This window comes from Rhinichthys klamathensis, unplaced genomic scaffold (assembly GCF_029890125.1).
Source record: "Rhinichthys klamathensis goyatoka isolate OS25496 unplaced genomic scaffold, OSU_Roscu_1.1 h1tg000496l_1, whole genome shotgun sequence".
Taxonomy (NCBI): Eukaryota; Metazoa; Chordata; class Actinopteri; order Cypriniformes; family Leuciscidae; genus Rhinichthys; species Rhinichthys klamathensis.
In genome coordinates, this window is record NW_026606979.1 from 495,001 (window position 1) to 511,105 (window position 16,105).

Genomic DNA, 16,105 nt, shown 5'->3' on the forward strand with positions numbered 1-16,105 from the left:
TCAGATTCCTTTGCAAGCTAAAAACTTGCATAAGTGTGTATTAACTTCATTCAGGGTTCCCACGGCCGCTAGAATACATGAGGAAAGTGTAATATTGCATTCTCAGAACTCGATTAGACTGAAACTTCTTCTCAACGAATCGTTCAAACCACTTCACAGCTCATTCTGAATGATTCATTTGTGAATCACTCTTTTTATTCAGTTTGTATGAGCTCTTTCCCCGCCGGTGTGTGTGTGTTTTGTCTGTTGTACGGTAGGGGGCGCTGTTAACCATCTCGACTGAAAGAGTGCAGAATCTCCTGATCAAAACACCGCGCAGAAGCAGAAACATGATATCACTTATGTAAAATAACGCCATCATCAACATTAAACAGGATTTAAATCTGAACTGTGTAACGTTGCTGAATGAAATGTCGAACACATGAAGAGGAAGCGACTGAAGCTTTGAGGAGCTGACGGACTCGATCGACTCTGTGTTTATGATCATCGCTCTCGATCCCATCCGGACCGAGACTGGGACGCACACATGAGTTTATCAGCTTTTTGCTCAAAATGTTGCTTTTTTATGAAACTTACCCACATTCAAGTGTTGATTAAAAAAAGAATGCATGAAGCTACAGATATTCTGTACTTTCTTTTAATATATTGCATGTTAAAATATTCATACAACAAAATATTCCGGGGGCCATGAAACTTTGGTGAAAATGATCAAAAACGCTGGCAACTTTTTTTTTTTTTAAGTGCTGGCGGGGAAAGAGTTAATGAATCATTGAAGTGAATCAATCACACTAAAAAGAATGATTCACAAAATGAATCATTCAAAATGAGATGTGAAGTCACTCAGTTGAACGATTTATTAATACAAACTGAATACAAAGAGTGATTCACAAATGAATCATTCAGAAGGAGTCAAGTTCTTTTCAATGAACCATTCAATCATTCTAAATGATTTTTATAAATCACGAACAGGCAGGAAGGACTAGTGGGAACCCTGATCTTTCATAGTGTAGATCTTTCATAGTATAGATCTTTCATTTGGGGTATTGGGTGTCTCTCTCTCTCTCTCCCTCTCTCGTTCTCAGCTCTGGAGAACGAGGTCCTTCGAAAGCCTTCGCTGTTAGAGCGCTCCGTTCTCAGTGTGACCCCTGACGTGTACGCAGACTCCGCCTGGAAGCCCAGGGCCGCGTGTGCCGCCGATGTGCCTGAAGCAGGGGCCCTCAGGGGCCGGTGGACTCGCGTCGAGGGCCCGGAACACGAGCACGACTCGGGCCTGGTGACCGGCGCTCTGGCCCGGATCCGGGAGCTGGAGCTGGAGGCCGAGCGACTCGAGGAGGCGTACAGGAGCCATCAGAACAGGGGTCCCAGAACCTGTGGAGTGAGTTTGGGTCCCGTGGAGAGACTGAGCAGAAGCCCTTCCCCGAGAGAGAGAGCCCCGCTGAGACGCCTCTCTCCTGCAGGGTCCCGGAGCGAACGCAGAGCCGAGGGCCGGGACGAGCAAGGTAACGCTTTAACTGCGCTGGTTAGCAGCTTAACCAGCGCAACCGGAAACATCTGGCGAAAATGTGGCTTTGTGTAACTCTGTGTTAATGCCAACCGCACACAGTTCGGCACAGGTGTGTATTTTTATTAAAAAAAAACATTTAAACGTGACATTACACCCCTTTCCACAAGATGTAATATACATATACGGTGTCCCCACAATGTGTGTGTGAAATTTCAGCTCAAAATACCAGATCATTTATTATAGTTGGTCAATTTGCCCCTTTTTGTGTGTGATCAAAAACGCACCGTTTTTGTGTGTGTCCCTTTAAATGCAAATGAGCTTTAGCTCCGCCTCCGTTCAGAAGAGGGCGGAGCCTTCACTCCAGCTTCAGAGACTCCGGCAATAACAACACAGGCCGATCTCACTGATCCAGAATCAGGAGTAACCAGCAGCGAGTGAACATCTTGGATGACGTGGGGGTTTTAATTCTGAAGTGAACTAATGCTTTGCTGGTGTGTGTGTGTGTGTGTGTTGATCAGAGCGGAGTAGGATCTCTGACAGCAGGCGAGCTCCACTGGTGTTTGCAGAGAGAGAGAGAGAGATCTCCCCGATCCCTGCTGGAGAAATGAGCTCATCCAGAGACTTCACACACACACACCTCAGTCCCAGCAGCCCCAGGATGAAGAGCACCACACGCCACAGCTGCAGGTGCACACACACACACACACACACACACACACCACACACACACACACACGCACACACCTCAGTCCCAGCAGCCCCAGGATGAAGAGCACCACACGCCACAGCTGCAGGTGCACACACACACACACACACCACACACACCACACACACACACACGCACACACCTCAGTCCCAGCAGCCCCAGGATGAAGAGCACCACACGCCACAGCTGCAGGTGCACACACACACACACACACACACCACACACACACACACGCACACACCTCAGTCCCAGCAGCCCCAGGATGAAGAGCACCACACGCCACAGCTGCAGGTGCACACACACACACACACACACACCACACACACACACACGCACACACACTTAAAGACACGTCACACACATGCTTAAGGACACGCCACACACACGCTTAAAGTAACTCCAAAACACTCCACACGCTTAAAGACACGCAACACACACGCTTAAGGACACATTAACACACACGCCACACGCTTAAAGTCACGCCAACACTCTTTAAGACACGGAACACACGCTTAAAGACGCCAACACACACACCATACACACGCTTAAGGACACGCCAACACACACGCCACACACACATGCTTAAGGACACATCAACACACATGCCACAAGCTTAGATACGCCAACACACACGCCATACACATGCTTAAGGACACAGCAACACACACGGAATACACACGCTTAAAGGACACGCCAACACACACGCTTAAGGACACGCCAACACACACGCGCTTAAGGACACGCCAACACACACGCTTAAGGACACGCCAACACACATGCTTAAGGACACGCCAACACACACGCTTAAGGACAGGCCAACACACACGCTTAAGGACAGGCCAACACACACGCTTAAGGACACGCCAACACACACGCTTAAGGACACGCCAACACACACGCTTAAGGACACGCCAACACACACGCTTAAGGACACGCCAACACACACGCTTAAGGACAGGCCAACACACACGCTTAAGGACACGCCAACACACACGCTTAAGGACAGGCCAACACACACGCTTAAAGACACGCCAACACACACGGAATACACACGCTTAAAGACACGCAACACACATGCTTAAGGACACATCAACACACACGCCACACGCTTAAAGGACACGCCAACACACACGCTTAAGGACACGCCAACACACACGCCACACGCTTAAAGGACACGCCAACACACACACTTAAGGACACGCCAACACACACGCTTAAAGGACACGCCAACACACACGCTTAAGGACACGCCAACACACACGCCACACGCTTAAAGGACACGCCAACACACACGCTTAAGGACACGCCAACACACACGCCACACGCTTAAAGGACACGCCAACACACACACTTAAGGACATGCCAACAGACACGCCACACGCTTAAAGGACACGCCAACACACACGGAATACACACGCTTAAAGGACACGCCAACACACACGCTTAAGGACACGCCAACACACACGCCACACGCTTAAAGGACACGCCAACACACACACTTAAGGACACGCCAACAGACACGCCACACGCTTAAAGGACACGCCAACACACACGGAATACACACGCTTAAAGGACACGCCAACACACACACTTAAGGACACGCCAACAGACACGCCACACGCTTAAAGGACACGCCAACACACACGCTTAAGGACACGCCAACACACACGCTTAAGGACACGCCAACACACACGCTTAAGGACACGCCAAAACACACGCTTAAGGACACGCCAACACACACGGAATACACACGCTTAAAGGACACGCCAACACACAAGCTTTAGGACACGCCAACACACACACTTAAGGACACGCCAACACACAAGCTTTAGGACACGCCAACACACACACTTAAGGACACGCCAACAGACACGCCACACGCTTAAAGGACACGCCAACACACACGCTTAAGGACACGCCAACACACACGCTTAAGGACACGCCAACACACACGCTTAAGGACACGCCAACAGACACGCCACACGCTTAAGGACACGCCAACACACACGCTTAAGGACACGCCAACACACACGCTTAAGGACACGCCAACACACACGCTTAAGGACACGCCAACACACACGCTTAAGGACAGGCCAACACACACGCTTAAGGACACGCCAACACACACGCTTAAGGACAGGCCAACACACACGCTTAAAGACACGCCAACACACACGGAATACACACGCTTAAAGACACGCAACACACATGCTTAAGGACACATCAACACACACGCCACACGCTTAAAGGACACGCCAACACACACGCTTAAGGACACGCCAACACACACGCCACACGCTTAAAGGACACGCCAACACACACACTTAAGGACACGCCAACACACACGCCACACGCTTAAAGGACACGCCAACACACACGCTTAAGGACACGCCAACACACACGCCACACGCTTAAAGGACACGCCAACACACACGCTTAAGGACACGCCAACACACACGCCACACGCTTAAAGGACACGCCAACACACACACTTAAGGACACGCCAACAGACACGCCACACGCTTAAAGGACACGCCAACACACACGGAATACACACGCTTAAAGGACACGCCAACACACACGCTTAAGGACACGCCAACACACACGCCACACGCTTAAAGGACACGCCAACACACACACTTAAGGACACGCCAACAGACACGCCACACGCTTAAAGGACACGCCAACACACACGGAATACACACGCTTAAAGGACACGCCAACACACACGCTTAAGGACACGCCAACACACACGGAATACACACGCTTAAAGGACACGCCAACACACACGCTTAAGGACACGCCAACACACACGCCACACGCTTAAAGGACACGCCAACACACACACTTAAGGACACGCCAACAGACACGCCACACGCTTAAAGGACACGCCAACACACACGGAATACACACGCTTAAAGGACACGCCAACACACACACTTAAGGACACGCCAACACACAAGCTTTAGGACACGCCAACACACACACTTAAGGACACGCCAACAGACACGCCACACGCTTAAAGGACACGCCAACACACACGCTTAAGGACACGCCAACACACACGCTTAAGGACACGCCAACACACACGCTTAAGGACACGCCAACAGACACGCCACACGCTTAAGGACACGCCAACACACACGCTTAAGGACACGCCAACACACACGCTTAAGGACACGCCAACACACACGCTTAAGGACACGCCAACACACACGCTTAAGGACAGGCCAACACACACGCTTAAGGACACGCCAACACACACGCTTAAGGACAGGCCAACACACACGCTTAAAGACACGCCAACACACACGGAATACACACGCTTAAAGACACGCAACACACATGCTTAAGGACACATCAACACACACGCCACACGCTTAAAGGACACGCCAACACACACGCTTAAGGACACGCCAACACACACGCCACACGCTTAAAGGACACGCCAACACACACACTTAAGGACACGCCAACACACACGCCACACGCTTAAAGGACACGCCAACACACACGCTTAAGGACACGCCAACACACACGCCACACGCTTAAAGGACACGCCAACACACACGCTTAAGGACACGCCAACACACACGCCACACGCTTAAAGGACACGCCAACACACACACTTAAGGACACGCCAACAGACACGCCACACGCTTAAAGGACACGCCAACACACACGGAATACACACGCTTAAAGGACACGCCAACACACACGCTTAAGGACACGCCAACACACACGCCACACGCTTAAAGGACACGCCAACACACACGCTTAAGGACACGCCAACACACACGCTTAAGGACACGCCAACAGACACGCCACACGCTTAAAGGACACGCCAACACACACGGAATACACACGCTTAAAGGACACGCCAACACACACACTTAAGGACACGCCAACAGACACGCCACACGCTTAAAGGACACGCCAACACACAAGCTTAAGGACACGCCAACACACACACTTAAGGACACGCCAACAGACACGCCACACGCTTAAAGGACACGCCAACACACACGGAATACACACGCTTAAAGGACACGCCAACACACACACTTAAGGACACGCCAACAGACACGCCACACGCTTAAAGGACACGCCAACACACACGCTTAAGGACACGCCAACACACACGCTTAAGGACACGCCAACACACACGCTTAAGGACACGCCAAAACACACGCTTAAGGACACGCCAACACACGGAATACACACACTTAAAGGACACGCCAACACACAAGCTTTAGGACACGCCAACACACACACTTAAGGACACGCCAACACACAAGCTTTAGGACACGCCAACACACACACTTAAGGACACGCCAACAGACACGCCACACGCTTAAAGGACACGCCAACACACACGCTTAAGGACACGCCAACACACACGCTTAAGGACACGCCAACACACACGCTTAAGGACACGCCAAAACACACGCTTAAGGACACGCCAACAGACACGCCACACGCTTAAAGGACACGCCAACACACACACTTAAGGACACGCCAACACACACGCTTAAGGACACGCCAACACACACGCTTAAGGACACGCCAACACACACGGAATACACACGCTTAAAGGACACGCCAACACACAAGCTTTAGGACACGCCAACACACACGGAATTAGTAATGGGCGATATAAACGATATGCAATATAAACGATACAAAATTGGTCTACGATATGGATTTTAATTATATTGCACTATCGCGATAATGCATGTTGACGCAATCTACCCGCAAAATTTAGAGCCACGAGCTGCAAATGGCTGCAACGCATCATCGTATTCGACATCTTGAGTAAACATGGCTGAAAGCGAAACGGAGGAGCTGGTAAAAAAAACCGGTGCAACATCCATTTGTTCGGATTTAAGCCGTCCGACGAGCAGCAGCAAACTATACTCTGTATGGGCAACAGTTCTGGCTAACGCCTGTTTCACACATATTCCGTTTGCAGTGCATATGTAGGCTATGTATTTTTTCCGTACCCATGTTAACAGGCCTGCACGCGGATGCGGTGCGGCAATGCGTTCCAGGAGCGGTGTGTGTATACAGCAGTGCAGTGATCGTTTCCACACAGTCTATTTCTGCTGTGCTGCACGTGCTGAATTAAAGTGACAGCGCATGGTTCATGGTCAAAATGAACACGGATTGATATGAAAATATAGTAATCTTTTTACTAATATAGTAAAAAAAAAAATTATACTATTTTTCAATCATTTTCTTTTTAACTTTAAGCTCGGGGTAATTAAAGCAAGGAAACTACACAGTAACATTACCTCAACAACGCGACATAATGGATGCACTTGTCTCTTCGTGAAACAAGTTCTTTGTGATTGCAATATTTCTTGTAAAAAAAGATTTAAATGCAAAAGAAAAGGTATGAGAGAGCTGTTTATGTCAATTATGTATGTTTTAATTTAAAATGTTTGCGATGTTAACATAAATGTATAAATGTTTTGCCACTTGCTTGAGCAACTTAATATATAAATCTATATAGAAGTAATAATACGTTTTTAAGTGTTATAAATTTAAACGTGAATAGCCTAAGTCTTGTGAAAGAGTGCGTATTACTAGCCTACTGTCTGTGTACAAATAGAATCACAATGCTGAAACTCTTTTATATTATTTTATAAAAGACACTAATAATATAAATAGTGATTTGAAATAAAAAATAGAGGATTAATGTTGTTTGTCGTACAGCAGTAGATCAGTTGCGCACTGCAAACGCACCATATGTGAAAGCACAATAGCGCGTGCTGCTCCTGCGCCGCACACCACCGCACTGCACTGCACACGGAGTATGTGTGAAACAGGCGTGCACTACAGGAAATAAACCCAATACTTTAAGCTTTTTCTTTGTTAAAGTCTCTGCAGCTAGTGTACTTGAATTTTATTCATCTGCAACATTATGTTCTATAATTACAGTTTTGCATAATAAATGTTTTTAAAACAAATACATTTTGCAGTTTGGCTTTCCTTATGGTCTGTCTAACCTGTTCTGAAATGGTTCTATTATAATTTATATATCGTGATATATATCGTTATCGCAAGAGGCTGCAATGTATATCGCAATATGGATTTTAGGCCATATCGCCCATCCCTACACGGAATACACACGCTTAAAGGACACGCCAACACACAAGCTTAAGGACACGCCAACACACACGCCATACACATGCTTAAGGACACAGCAACACACACGCTTAAAGACACGCCAACACACACGGAATACACACGCTTAAAGACACGCAACACACATGCTTAAGGACACGCCAACAGACACGCCACAAGCTTAAGGACACGCCAACAGACACGCCATACACATGCTTAAGGACACAGCAACACACACGCTTAAAGACACGCCAACACACACGGAATACACACGCTTAAAGACACGCAACACACATGCTTAAGGACACAGCAACACACACGCCACAAGCTTAAGGACACGCCAACAGACACGCCATACACATGCTTAAGGACACAGCAACACACACGCCACAAGCTAAAGGACACGCCAACAGACACGCCATACACATGCTTAAGGACACAGCAACACACATGCTTAAGGACACAGCAACACACACGCCACAAGCTTAAGGACACGCCAACACACACGCCATACACATGCTTAAGGACACAGCAACACACACGCTTAAAGACACGCCAACACACACGGAATACACACGCTTAAAGACACTCAACACACATGCTTAAGGACACAGCAACACACATGCTTAAGGACACAGCAACACACACGCCACAAGCTTAAGGACACGCCAACACACACGCCATACACATGCTTAAGGACACAGCAACACACACGCTTAAAGACACGCCAACACACACGGAATACACACGCTTAAAGACACTCAACACACATGCTTAAGGACACAGCAACACACACGCCACAAGCTAAAGGACACGCCAACAGACACGCCATACACATGCTTAAGGACACAGCAACGCACACGCTTAAAGACACGCCAACACACACGGAATACACACGCTTAAAGGACACGCCAACATACACGCTTAAAGTCACAGAACACACACATTTAAGGACACGCCAACACACACGCCATACACACACTTAAGGACACGCCACACACATGCTTAAAGACACCATCAAATCAAAAGAGACAGTTGTTGATTTTTTTATGGAATATTACAGTGTCTAATGACATGATTTTATGAAAACTAATGGACAATTCTATTTGTTTTGAATCACAGTCCTCCCAAACTGCAGGAAATCATATCCAGCTCATCCCAGGAGTCGTCTCCTCAACCGGAGAAGATCACGCTTCACGATCTCACCGACCCCGTTCAACGTGAGCATTCATCATCAGGGAGTTTCCCTGGCCTATAGTGAAGATACACTCATGTTCAGAAGATTGGGCTCAGTGAGATTTTTTATAAAGAAACTCATACTTTTATTCATCAAGGACGCATTAAATTGGTCAAAAGTGACAGTAAAGACATTTATGATGTTATAAAAGATTCTATTTCAAATAAATTATTTTTATTCATCAAAGAATCCTAAAAAATAAAATGTATGACAGTTTCCACAGAAATATAAGCTGTTTTCAACACTGATAATAATCATAAATGTGTCTTGAGCATCAGATCCTCATATTAGAGTGATTTCTGAAGGATCATGTGACACTGAAGACTGGAGTAATGATGCTGAAAATACAGCTTTGATCACAGGAATAAATTACACTTTACTATATATTCACATAGAGAACAGCTGATTTACACTGGAGTAATATTACACTCTTTTACTGTATTTATGATCAAATAAATGCAGCTTTGATGAGCAGAAGAGACACAAATCATACCGACCCCAATCTTTTGACCAGTAGTGAATATGATTAGTCTTGACCTTCTGCCATATTTCATCTGCTAAACATCTTCACAAGATCAAATTACAACAAATGACTTTTAAAGTTAAATAACCTGCACTATTCAGCAGCCTTTGAAAGCGTGTGTGTGTGTGTGTTCGTGTGCCTGTGTGTGTGTGTTCGTGTGTGTGTGTTCGTGTGCCTGTGTGTGCAGTTGTGTCCACCGATCAGGAGTGTTTCCTCGAGAGACTCCAGGATCATCAGGGTGAGGCGGATCTTCAGTCTCTCTTCCTCTTTGAGTTTTGAAATCAATCTATATAAACTAGTGTGGTGTTTTTCAGATGTTCAGTCATCATCATCATCGTCATCCGTCGTAAGGAGAGACCGGCGTGAGGAAGAGGAGGAGCGCTGGGAGGAGGAGAGGAAGAGTAAAGAGGAGAAGAGATGGAGGGAGAGAGAGGAGGCACAGGAGAGAGAGGAGAGAGAGATGGAGAGACTCGAGCAGGAGACGGTGACTGCAACACTCGTCATTTTGACCCCAAACTTTCTTTTTTAAATGTATTGAGTGTTCATCAGAGGGTCCGAGACCCTGGGACTTTAGTCGCACTTCAACCACGAATACACACACAAAAATGTAATGGATTCGAGGAGTTTTGTGGTTGAAATTTTAAAAAGTAACAAATCCGTTCCCTCGGGTCAATCTGACCCCCTTAGGAATGACTGGAATGCTTCAGTTCACACAGAAAAACCTAAAAATGTTGAAAATTCAGACTAAAACTTTACCGAAAAATGTTTGTATAATGTCTACACGCGTGTCTGAATCATGGGCGTCGGAACCATTGTATATGTGTGGGACAAGACCCACCCACTTTTTAAGACCAATGATATTGGACCCACTCACCTTTCCTGTCTCTAATTCAGCGCATATGTCTGCTCACTTTTCAGTCACTTAATTGATTATTCCCATCTTAATAACGCCGTTACCGCCAAAAAATGTGGCGCGTTACTATATTTGATAGGGCTGTGTAACGATACACCAAACCCACGATTCGGTTCGTATCACGATTTTTGACGCACAATTCAATACAAACCTCTATGCTTTTGGGGGTGTGGTGACGCGGCGTGACACGTTCAGTAACATGTAAGGGTGGCGCTGCCAATAAAGCACCTAAAAGCTGTCACAAAGAACCGGCAAAAGTAATGATTATGAATATGTCAAACATAGCAAGGAGACATTTTAATTGTTTATTAATAAACAAGTGTTTTTGTGTGTGTCGGCTGCAAAGATGAAGGTGACGATGCTGACTGTGATCTTTGCAGTAGTGAACGCGCCAGAGAGAAATGCACATTTCATACGCAGAGAGCAGTCTGTTTTCTTTCGCTTTGAATTGTTCTGTTTAAAAGCTTTCTCTATATATATATTTTTTCAGCTCTGTGAGGCAAGTAGGCCACCTAAATACTTTTAGGCTACGCTGAGTTTCGGTTCATTTATGAGACGGGCTCCAGTTCACGCGCCGGCGCCTCCGTGTCGTGATTTATCTCTGCTATATTTACTTCTTATTTATTAAATCCAGGCAATTGGTTGATGAAACATTGATTAAAATTAAGATACAATTAATACAAAACGAAATTCACTTTAAAGAAAGGCTTTGTCTTCTGTTTGAGGTCTCTGTGAAAGTTTTAAAGCATCTTTAGTGCCGCTTTCCCAGAGCGGTCACGTCCGTAACGGAGAACTGTCATCATGTCCTAAGCGCGAGTCTCAGGTTCCTATGGGACATCATACGAAGTTTGAAACATTTAAATAGACACATCATGTAGTAATTAATGTATATGAATCTTTGATTATAGGCTATTAGAACTGGTTGCTGAGGCGGAGTAGCGCGAGACGGGAATTAACGCGCTGTTTGATTTGTGCTCGTGCTGTGCTTATTCAATTCATTCGAGTAGCCTGTATATTGAACAAAGCTTAAATCATTTAAATATACATGCAATATCCTATTTGAGTTGATATTACTCTTGCCAAGCTGTGGTTTCTGAGAGATGCACGCATAGATGGATTTGCGCTCGTTTCATTTCTACTCTCACTCATTCACTTCACTCATTATTGCATAGATATTTTAGATAAGGTATTTGTCTTCGGGAACACCCCTAATCTACTCCTGGAGGATGACCCACCCACTTGTATTTTGCTTCCGACGCCCATGGTCTGAAAGCACACTGAAGTTCACTGGCTTTAGGACCCAGGGGAACAGCTCCTCTGCTCCATATAGAGCTATAAGCCCATCTAGAGTCAGGAAATATCATGTGTTATTATTATTATTCCACAAGAGGTTAAAGACTCCCAATGTAAGATATTTAGAGCTGAATTAAAAGGGTTATGCATGAAATTGTGTTATTTTGAATTTAAGTTGAAAGAATGTGAAGAATGTGCTTAAATTACTATTTATTTATTATCTATTGATCAAATCTAGTAATTTAAAGGTAAATAAAATACAAAATAACAAAAAATCTCCCCAAAAAATTGGCTAAAAAAAAAGTAAGTGTAATTTTAAGGCTTCGGGTCATTTTGAGGGAAGGATGAGTTAAAATCATAGTGGCTGTTTGTACTTTGACTGATGATTTCTGATCTACTTTCAGGAGGATCAAGATGAGAAACAAGCAGAAGACGAGAGAGAAGGTCACGTGACATTAGCGACCTCAGCGATTGGAGGAGAGGCTGATGTGGCCAATCCGCTTCAGAAGTACATGATGATGCTCATGCAGGATCAGGTTCATGAACACACACTCACAGAAACACTTACATCCAGACCATGAGGTTCAGGAGGGGTTTCCACACACAACTTCTCTACTGTAATGCAAAAGATTTCTTTAAAGTCCTCCTGTAGTCAATAATCATATCCCTTAAAACTCATCTTTGATCAGTGAAATTACATATTTAAGCATTTTTTCCTTAAATTCTTCTTAAAATATCTTGAATGTAACTCGACACCTCGCCTCATTTAGTATGCACGGTTCTATGAATATGCAAATGAACCCCGCCTCCACTCACTCCCTCAGCTCAGAGATCCACTGGTTGACGATCACACGTTGATCTGATTGGTTACAAGGTCGTTTGTGACGTCAGAAACACCAGCGATTTCAAACCGTGTTTTTGAGACTGTCTTTGGTTCACTGCAGTTTTAAGGAGGAAATACTCAGCAATGCTGTCGACTTATGAACTTACACATGGTGTGTCTTAAAGCAGATTAAAAACACCACATAGACACATAAACAACATTAAACGCTGGAGTTTCACCACAGGGGGACTTTAAATGGTTTCATTTTCTCATAACCAAAGTATAATGTAATTTCTTTTGATTGTAAGGTGAGATATGTTTGACTCTTTTAATGAACTTTCAGAGTCCAAAGAAAGAGGCATCAGAAAAGCAAAGTCAAGAGGAGGTTCTCCCGTCGGTCAGCGACGAGCACAGGTGAGGTCAGTGTGTGTGTGTCCACTGTTCTCCTGTGAGGAACGCTTCATGCTAACCCTTCTCTCGCTCCTCAGCGCCGGCGTGACGTCACACACCGAGCCGGACGACGACTTCTGGTGAAACACAGCCAGCGCTCGCCGCGTCTCTGCTCATGTTTATAGAGACACGCTTCTGTGGGAATGTGGTTTTTATTGAGACACGGAATAAATGTGAAATGTTTAAAGTTCTGTTGTTGTATTTCAATTCTGACGGTCCAGAAGAGCTGTTAATACAGGAGAAACTCTAAAAATGAGAATATGCTGCAATTAAAGTAATTCAACTTAAAAGCTGAAACTAATATATTATATAGACTCATTACATGTAAAGTGAGATATTTCAAGCCTTTATTTGTTATAATTGTGATGATTATGGATTACAGCTTATGAAAACCCCAAATTCAAAATTAGAATATTGTGAAAAGGCTTTCATATCTGTAAGCCATAATCATCAAAATTATAACAAATAAAGGCTTGAAATATCTCACTTTGCATGTAATGAGTCTATATAATATATATTAGTTTCACCTTTTAAGTTGAATTACTGAAATAAATGAACTTTTGCAGCATATTCTCATTTTTTGAGTTTCACCTGTAATACACTGAGACTGAATAATGACTATTTACAGCAGAATATGAATTATTGTCATATTTGATGGTGTTTGCATCATTAAGTCTGTGAAGCTGACTGTATAAAGCGCTGTAGAAATAAAGGTAGTTGTAAAGACACTGATCTGAAAGAAGGCTCGTTGAGATCCAGGAAGAGACTTTTATTATATTTTGTTTATTTTTGTATAAAATCCAACAGCTTGTTTGACGGGCTGAACACGACATCAAATCATCAGTGTTGGACAGTTGTTAATATTCACAAATCCAGCTGAACGTACAGCGCCACTGAGTATCACCAGCGATTAAAGCATTCAAAACACAGATACACATCATACATGAAAACCTTCTGGGCGAGTCCAAACTCCAGGCTCATAAAAGAGGCCGGTGCATTATATCTCTGCGCTTTGTCATTTATTTTTTGCCTTTTTAATTTTTTTATTTTAAATCCAAAATAGCAGTTTAAGTAAAAACTAAGGGAATCCCCCTAAGAATAATGGTTAAAAAGCGATATTATACAGAATTCATATACGAATCAAATTAACAGCAATAAACATTACATGGACTAAAACTAAAAAAGAAAAGAAAGCACATTATAACGTTAAAATCTGGCAAGTGCTGCCTACACGTGTCAATAAAGAAGAGCGCCGGCGGGGTTTACTATTGCATTACTTTAGTTTTATCCTCCCAAAAATAAAAGTTCATATGAGGTTTTAAATGCACTATTAACAAAAAAACTAAACGGAAAATGAGAAAGTTACTTACTTTACAAAGAAAATTGGGCAAATTTGAAATCAAACCCTCCAAATCTCATCGCTTTCATACAAAAAAAAAAAAAGTATTTAGACAATCATGGCAAGATTTTCTGTAAGTTGCATCACAATAATAATGAGAATCACCACTGAAAATGAGAATTACAATAGAAATAAAGCCTTTCTAATGCATTAAACGCTTCATAAGCATTACATGTAAAATATCATTTCTTTAATTTGTCATGTTTTCATCATTCATTCGTGCGTTTCTTTTGGGGACAGTATAAACATTATACTTCTATTCATAATAAAGCAGGTTCAGTTCTGTGACGTCACTCACAGCCGATAGAAAATGAACTCTGGGAATTATCACAGAATTATGGCCTAAGTTTTGAGCTGAATAATAGAGTGGTATATGTGAGGTAGTGTGAATGTTTCAGTGGTCATCATCATTAATCCAAACGCAGAACATGCAGTGGGACAGTATCCCACAATGCAGTGCACTCAAAACATGTGCAAAGATGAAGGCATTTTTGCACAAAATTGGATTTTAAATGCAATAGTTTCCAAAAATAATGAATCTTTTACAAATTTTGCAACATGCATATAATGCAGACGCAGAAGAGAAGCGTCCCAGCGGGATCATGGGAGATTAATGCACTTCACTCATATTCATGTTTACAATCTCGTTACGAACAGAATCTGATTTGCGTTTCCAATAGTGCAACATTTCAAACTTCAACCAGCCGTCGCTGATCTCAGATCAGTGGGAACCGGACAGAACCAGAGGATGAACAGAGACGTGTGTGTGTGTGTGTGAGAGAGTGTGCAGTCGGCGTTAGTGGACAGGAAAGCAACAGATGCATTAGTATGTGTTAGTGAGTGTGTGTGTGTCCTCAGGAGTAGGAGTTTGCACTGGATGTCCTGCAGCTCGCACTCCTCCTACAGTGTGTGTGTGTGTATGAGTGAGTGAGTGTGTGTGTGTGTGTCCTCAGGAGTAGGAGTTCACACACTCTTTGGAGCGCGCCTGGATGTCCTGCAGCTCGCGCTCCTCCTTCAGTTTGATGTCCTGATACGCGTGTGTGTGACTGGCGTCCTTTAGATAAGCCCAGTTTGCAGAGAGGATCATTAGATAATGGATCTGGAAGAGAGTCGAGTGACGGCCAGTGA

General features: G+C 44.4%; 1 protein-coding gene across 2 annotated transcripts in view; it reads left to right on the plus strand.

Annotated features, from left to right (window-relative positions):
* ofd1 (OFD1 centriole and centriolar satellite protein) overlaps nucleotides 1–13,674 on the plus strand; it is a 35,947-nt gene extending 22,273 nt beyond the window's left edge. The window contains exons 15-22 of one of the 2 annotated variants that reach the window (XM_056237686.1): nucleotides 1,083–1,499; nucleotides 2,023–2,191; nucleotides 9,462–9,559; nucleotides 10,287–10,337; nucleotides 10,414–10,583; nucleotides 12,710–12,841; nucleotides 13,472–13,542; nucleotides 13,617–13,674. In XM_056237686.1, coding sequence (XP_056093661.1) covers nucleotides 1,083–1,499; nucleotides 2,023–2,191; nucleotides 9,462–9,559; nucleotides 10,287–10,337; nucleotides 10,414–10,583; nucleotides 12,710–12,841; nucleotides 13,472–13,542; nucleotides 13,617–13,662 — 1,154 coding nt within the window. In that variant the 3' untranslated portion in view covers nucleotides 13,663–13,674. The remainder of the gene's footprint in view (nucleotides 1–1,082; nucleotides 1,500–2,022; nucleotides 2,192–9,461; nucleotides 9,560–10,286; nucleotides 10,338–10,413; nucleotides 10,584–12,709; nucleotides 12,842–13,471; nucleotides 13,543–13,616) is intronic. The other variant, XM_056237687.1, reaches the window with a different exon arrangement.
* The last annotated feature ends 2,431 nt before the right edge of the window (nucleotides 13,675–16,105 follow it).